We start from the raw sequence: 7,928 nt of genomic DNA on the forward strand, positions 1-7,928 counted from the left end.
CAAACTGCAAAGTGGTGTCATTAGGTTCTCATATTGGTTGAAGGACCGATAGGCTATTGTAGAAATACTTTCCTTGTCCCTCATTCTTCTAAACTCATATTGATGTTCATTGTAGGTCTCATAACTTATGCACAATGTCTCCTTTGTTGGTTATCATGTTAGAGATTGGATAAGGTCAATATTCTTGGTCTCTTGATTATCATTTTTATCATGTTGGATTTTTTTTGTTGTGTCCTTAGATTTGAGTCCTAGAATTTTCTATACCTAGGTTAGAAACTATAGATGTATAAATGGACATCGATTCACTCATTGGGTAAGACTACACTATGAGATTAGGACTATAATGTAAAAGTAGGACTATGGTGCTATTTTTATAGACCTAGACATTTCAAGGGATCCAATACATGTTCTAGACTCCAATAAATTTGAAGAACTCTTGTAGACCCTGGTATTGTAATCTAGTGCACCAACGTAATTTTTGGGTGATGTAGTCCTCTAATACTATCATTTTATAGGTTCACTATTGTTGGTAGTATGTCCTTTTATATGATGATGTGGATTTAGTCTTGGTGAATCCCTCATCCTAGCCTTGTGTTGTACTCATGAGAGAGCATGTTTATGAGTAAGTATCCAATCCTTATTTAGTTTTTGTTCTATTCTTTCATAAGTCCATCATGGTGGCTCCACCATGCTTTCTATTGATTTTTCCATGTTTATGGATGTGGTGAGCTCAATCATGTTGGTAAAGTTTATGTGATGAGATTCATATGACACTTGTACGCACATTGTTTTGTAGTGCACCATCTTGTCATATTTTGACCATTTATTTTTCCCCCTGGAAGAGAATAACTAGTTGAATAATATCTTAGTTATCTAGACTGAAATAATATACCAATGTATAATATTAATCTTCTGTATGATACACTATCAAATAAATATTAACAAACGTAATCTTATTGTCAAAATGTCAATGTCATAAAACTAAATAGACATCAGAATTTTTTTTTTACCTTACATCTCAAAAAAATTAAAAGAAAAGAAAAGAAGAAAATTTTAGTCACTTATACCTATCATAGGGCATACATCATACTACACTGTAAAAAATAAATTGTTTTTTAAATAGAGGACCAAATAGCACCGTGCCTTACCTTTGCCATTTCGGTCAAAATTTTGATAGTAGGTTTCGAGAGGATTGTAGTCCTACCTTTTTTGTGCCCTTTGTTCTCCATGAGCCCTATCGATGGTTTATTCAACTTCTCATTGCCAAACTTATGCTTATGGAATGAGGTCGTAGTCACACAAAAGTGGCACTGTCCACAGCAGTGTTCGTGTTTGTCCATGGGCATACGGAAACCTTTAGGTTGGTTTGTTACTCTAAAATTGTTTGAGCCTCCCACACCAGTATTGTCACAATTGTTGCATTTAAAACCCTCCTTTGTGCTCTCTGAATCACGACTACGACAATTGGTCCCGCAAGGGAGGAATAATCTGATCTTCTGTTTTAAGGTAGTTCATGACCTAACCCTAAAATCTCTGTTTAAAGAGTGTTATTTAAAACGGTATCTGTGACGGGAATGGCATGGGTCCATTTATCTTTAATAAAAAGAAAACTTGTCTTGTGCTTAGTATAAGTTTTTGTAGGCCCAAATTTGCCCAAGTCAACTTCTATCAAGTGCACTACCTAATTTTGCAGTTCGAGTAAGGCATTTTGTTTGAGTCCCCATCTGCCTAATCTCCCACTGTTGCAATAAACATTTAACTAGGTGGTGATCTTTTATGGCAGACCAAGGCCTTTCACCATTAGCACAAGCTGTAACCCTTTTGAATGATATTTTCTTGAATCAATAATTCTCTTATATATATATATATATATATATAAATAAAAAATCAAAATTACTTTTTTTTTATGAATAGTTTTTTTCTATTAATAAATAATATATTTACTTATAATATATAATTACTTTACAAAATATATCTCAAAAATAAATTAGAATCAAATACTTTTTTTTTTCTTGCAGCCTGTTAAAAATATTTCTTATATAAGAGAGCAGCTTCAAAGTCTATTTGAATTCAGATTTTATTTTACTTATCCCTTCTTCTTTAACAGTAATATAATTTTATATGAAATTACATTATTTCATCTATATATTAACTGGCCTCTTAAATCATTTAATATTTATGAACTTCTATCACTAATTTACATTCTTCTTATTTACAGCTTCTATTTAAATTACTACTCTTTATATATTTTTAAAATGTATTATTCAAGATTAAATAGTTGCGCAACATTAGTAAAAGGAACGTTTTATTACCACATGGACATATTCAAGGATTTGGTAAGCAAGCGTTTGAAAGTTAAAGGCTTTATATAATTTAAATATGAGAAAGTAAACTATGAATATTTCTGCCCAAGTGGGTACAAGCTTGACGAATTCAAAGCAACAAAGAAGGAATCTAAAGTCGTAAGGCTGATATCCACTAAAGCAATAACGTGTGATAATCACCTCACCAATAGAAATCCCAGAAAATAGAACGTGCGCCGCAGTATCAGCAAACTATATTACACAAAAATTCACAAGAAGACCGAATCATAGGAGCATGCAACGTTGAAAATCGAGGTAAAACCAAAATTTTCATCTCCTATTTCTGTCACCGACTTCTGTCGAAATATAAATTCTTAAACATTGGAGAGTAGTTGTAAGGCTGATGTCATTCATTTTTTTAATTATCAAGTCAAGCAGTTCACGACAAACCTCATTGACATCTATATCTGATGAACAGCTCTCAAAACACCCATTGTTTTTTTCCTGAGACAAGAAACAGATCATGGAAGCGGCAGAAGAACAAAAGGGAGGGAAAAGTTATAATAAGAGATCGGCTTTGCCTCTTCAAGGGCCAAGGCCTCCCCCATTGAAGATCTCTAAGGTGGGTATTGAGAAAATCGGTGTGAGCAATCACCAGCAACAGCATGAACAGCCGCCACAACAGCCGCCACAGCAGCAGCATCAGAGACAAAGGCAGCCAGTGATCATCTACACACGTTCTCCAGAGGTGATTCACACAAAACCCCAGGATTTCATGCAACTGGTACAACGTCTAACAGGCCCATCATGCCACAGCAACAAGAAGAAGAAGAAAAAGAAGAAGTCAAAGGAGAAAACCCTTTCTCAGGTAATGCCTGAACCCCATCTGACCACCTTTAAATCTCCTGAATTCACAAACACCACCAATAATACCACATCTCATGTGTTTCCTTCTCTTCCTCCTTCACAAATCACACCATCTCAGTTATATCCTCATGGTCTTCTCTCACCTTTCCCTATTTCTCCCCTCCCTCCTTTCTCCCCAAGTCTTTTCACCATATCCCCAAATTTGAGGTTTTCTTATTCTCCTCTTCAGCTGTTGGACACACCTTCTTACTTCCCTTCTTTTGATCAGATGTTCCCCCCTCCTCTCAAGGACACAGACCAGTCCAATAATGTTCCCTAGGGTTTAGATTTTCTTTTACTACAAAGAAATTTTATTGGTTTTCCCTGTAATTAAATTTTAATGTCAAATAAAAGGATCTTCATTTTTTAAATCTTAGCGTTTTGGTGCAATTTTGAGTGATGGGTGTTCTCTTCTAAGTTATCTGTTCATTGGGATCTCCTGCTTTCTTAGCATAAGTATTTCAAAAGCAAAGTATTTAGATTACCAAGATATGAATTGAACAATTTTCTAGAAATTATCTGGAATTGTATGTTGCCTGGGATGAAAATTATAGACAAGGTGCTTAATGGAGAAATCATATCTGCATATACAGAGAGGCAAGAAAATTAAATAAGAGGAATCTAATGTCTCATATAATAAGATTAATTATATCTTTGTCATCTGTTTGTCCTCGAGGCATTATCATGGATTAAAAAACTGATAGTCAAAGGATTATGGTATAAGCTAAAACATACCTTTCTCATCCGACAGATTATGTAATGTGAGCTAAAACTGTCAGAAAGGAAATTTAAAAATAAGTCATTGAAGAACCTCTTCCTATTAAATTCGTTCTTAAAACTTCTGTGCTTACTAAATCGCATTTAAAAAATATTCACCTTTAACTCAAAACTATGTTGGGGTTAGATGGTATTTTATGACAGAAAATATACCAAATCCATTTTATAACTGGTTGCAGTCCTAAATATCGAAGGTTTATGGCAAAGAATATTCGAATGTTTGTTTTAATGGCTGCAATTCCAATTACATTTTAGGTTTTATGAGATCACAAATAGTTAAAACTAGATAATATGACAGAGAATACATATATATTTTTTAGGTTGTATGTTCTATATATCTAAGATTTCATGAGACGGGATATAATTGGAACTCAAATAAGAGGGCGAAGAATATATTTATTTATATTTTAAGTGGATGCAAGTCCTGTTAATTTTAGATTCATGTACATTTAAGATTCATGTGATGACAGACTGTTGAGATCTGAATTGTATGGTAGAGAATATAATTTTTTTCGTTTTCAAAAATTGTTTTAAGTTCTACACATCTAAGGTTAAACGGATAACAAATAGTTCAAATAGTGATGTATGAAAGATTCAACGTCTAATTTGTATTATAAGATGACAAATAGTGTGATAGATTTAATGTGTAATAGATATCACATATAAGTTGATAAAAGGAACTGATAATTATTATAATTTAAAGTGTTATATAACTTTCTTTATGATGTTAAAAGAAAATATAATATAGGGTTTGATATTTAGACATTTTATTTAGTCAAAAAGTAATTATCTAACAAAAGATAGTGTTTCATAGGCTTCTTTTGATCTTAATTTCATTCAATTCAATTTCATTTCATTTTTTCAATTGCTAGATCAAACCCATGGCTGAAAATGATGTCATTAGATATCTAAATTGTAATTAGAGGGCAGTTCTCATAAGTGGTGAAACCATTGTGTAACGTCTCATTTTTCAATGGTGAGTATTACTTGATCCTTAAAAAATAATTGTGCATGCATTAGTAGATTTCATACTATACATATATACATACATATATAATAGTAGATTTTATTTCATACATACATGCATACATACATATGAAAGAGCATGTATCTAAGAACAATGCTATGTCCCACAAGTAGTCCTTGGGAGGTGTTTGTAATTAGGCTTTTCCTAGCTGTCTAGGAGGACTTCCAAGGAGTCTTGTTTCCTCATGGGTAATTTAGAATGCTTCTTTGTTATTTTACATTATTTTACATCTTATTACAACTTGTCTCTCTTAAGGGTCTTTGGGATAACCATCATTTGGTATATCACTTTCTTCATAAGCCTTATGGATACTCCACCAATGGATATCCTTCTTTACATATGCATATGTTATTAACCACTATTATTATATACTATCTCTAAGAGATGCTGAAATGTCTCTCTTGATTCCCTTTAGGAATCTCAACATTCATCATAAATATTTTTCATCAAAAATATCATGGATATTTGGGTTCACTTTCATAATCTTGACATTAATCATGAAATCTATCTCAGCTCTACCAAGAATATCTTGGATCTCATTCTTAGTTGGTTAACATAATTGATTCTTATCAAATTAAGTATCTCCATTTTTTTTTCTATAACAAAGATCAATTTGATCTGATTTGTTGTATGGTTCCTTGTATTCTTCAATCAGAAAGAGGATTGAATACTCTCTTATTATTTATGGCTTCTATAGTGATGGACCAGATCACCTTCCTTATGTTTTTTTTCAAGATTCTATCTTATTTTTTAATGATTTTTAATGCTAAAAAGAGTGACTTCTATATTCCTCTTTTTTGTTCAATCTGAAATGAAACTTGCATTTTATGAATTACTAATGATCAGTGATTCATAAATGATGCTATATTTATAATTGTTATGATCATGTTCTCATACTAATTATAATTCTACTAAAAAACTCTCGTTGAAAGTGCTCTAGAAAACATTTTAAAGCTTTCTTTACCTTTGCATGAAACCCTCTTCAAATATCATCATTAATAGGTCCTCATAAATTTTATACATATACTTATTTTTTTCTTATTCACCCATTTCAAAGATTTTAAATAATTGTATTCATATTCTAAAATAAATTAAAGGTAACTATCTTTCATATATGGTACAAAAATAGATTAAAAAACATATATTGTCAAAATTATTAAAGTTGAAGTATTAAAAATTTCAATAAAATGAATGGCATATTAAGAATATGAGGTTTTATTATAAACAATGTTAACTTGAAGGTATTCCCATGTCTTAGGGAATGTCCAACTTGCCTTGCCTTGCCTTATCTTGGTCTTATGTATTGTTAATTTGGGTTTTATTGATGTGGGAGATGAGTACTAAGGATGCACACAATTGCACATCTAACATTTGTATCTTTTTTATTATCTTTAATGTAAAGAGTGAAAGATGTGTTAGTTTTCATTCATGTAGTTTGTTAGAGTAGAACTCCAAAAATGTATTGATTAGAATGGATTTTTGTCAAGTTTAAATCCCTATTTATTGGGATCTATTATGAGTGTTTTGTGCTTCTTAAAAGATTTATATGATATAGTCATCTTTAATTAATAAAACTATAATTTGTGTACATATGGGATTCTTTTTTATATCATTTCTATCTATTTAGTTGCATGGTATTAAAGCATAATTGGGTGTGACTTTGTTATAGGAATACTTAAGAGTATGTAACCATTTTGAAAGTTGATTCTTATACGATTAGAGTATGTTTTGGTTGATTGATTATGTTGTAAAGAGAGAAGCATACATTTAGTTTGAAAAAGTGTTTTTTCCTCATATGAGAAATTAGAGAGTACCTTCCATGAGAAGGATAAGGTTGTCTTGTCTAATGTTTAAGAAATTAGAAATCTCTATCATGATTGTATTAACAACCAAGGAATCACATTCAATATTAAATGTCTAGGTGAATAACCAAAGAAATAGTTGTATATTAGTTACTAATTGATTAGTGTTGTTTATTTTGTTTGTTCAAGAATTAGAATAATGTTAGATTTATAGATTCTTGAAAAAGATTGAATTTCCTAGAAAGTGGGGCAAAAATTGGTATTGCATGTTCATTGACTTGAATGACACATAATTCTGACATAGTAAAACAATAAACTTTATTTATTTTGTTAGTTAATTCAACTTGTCCAATATGAAGAAATCATCTTCATAAAAATTATTTTTTGGAATCAACAAAGTACATTTAGAAAAGTTTGTCAAGGGAAATAAACTTCTATAATATGCCTTCATTTTGGGTGTTGATTGAGAAGAGGTGTTTGAAGTTTCAAAGAAGTAATGGTGTACTCTTTCGATAATAGAGTAGATTTTTTATTATAAGGAAAGTGTTTACATATCCAACATTTATATATAGAAACATGCTATCATTAATTTAAAGACAAGTCTCTAAAAATATAGAATAAATAAATAAATAAAATTTAAATATACATTCATAATAAAAAATTATAATTTTTAAATTCTTTTTTAACAATATATAATAATATAATCATCTTTAATAAGCAACATATAAATTCTGTTTTTTCTTTTACTTTTAACAAGTAATCCTTAATGCAATTTTTGTATATGAAACTTTTCAAATAACTTTGAAACTATGATTGTGTATTCCATCTCTTGGTCTGTTTTTACTTTTAACCAAAAAAATATAAATCTATTCCCTTTATGCAATTTTTGGATATGAAACTTTTCAAATAACTTGAAACTATGATTTTGTATTCCATCTCTTGTATGAGACCATTATTCTTTCCATGTATGTAGAAACTAACAATATGTTTCTGCCCATCATTAGCTTGATTCTTCTGATCGTTTGCCCTCATAGGGTTGAGATACCCATCTTAGATGATGGAAGAGAACTCCGTCTTTGAATCATTTGCAAAAGAAAAGCAAAAGAGATTGTT

The 7,928-nt window shown here is 30.8% G+C and overlaps 1 protein-coding gene across 1 annotated transcript; it reads left to right on the forward strand.

The window, feature by feature from the left end:
- The first annotated feature begins 2,709 nt into the window (after positions 1–2,709).
- Positions 2,710–3,580, forward strand: LOC149563815 (uncharacterized). The gene has a single exon (XM_089824080.1). The coding sequence runs from the start codon at positions 2,827–2,829 to the stop codon at positions 3,487–3,489; it is 663 nt and encodes a 220-aa protein (XP_089680206.1). The 5' UTR covers positions 2,710–2,826; the 3' UTR covers positions 3,490–3,580.
- Positions 3,581–7,928: the final 4,348 nt, after the last annotated feature.

This window comes from Cupressus sempervirens, chromosome 4, assembly GCF_028749045.1.
Source record: "Cupressus sempervirens isolate cs-2001-9-10 chromosome 4, ASM2874904v1, whole genome shotgun sequence".
In the NCBI taxonomy this organism is placed as follows: Eukaryota; Viridiplantae; Streptophyta; class Pinopsida; order Cupressales; family Cupressaceae; genus Cupressus; species Cupressus sempervirens.

Coding starts and splice junctions, on each gene's coding strand:
- LOC149563815 (XM_089824080.1), top strand. CDS start 2,827: ATGGAAGCGGCAGAAGAACAAAAGGGAGGGAAAAGTTATAATAAGAGA.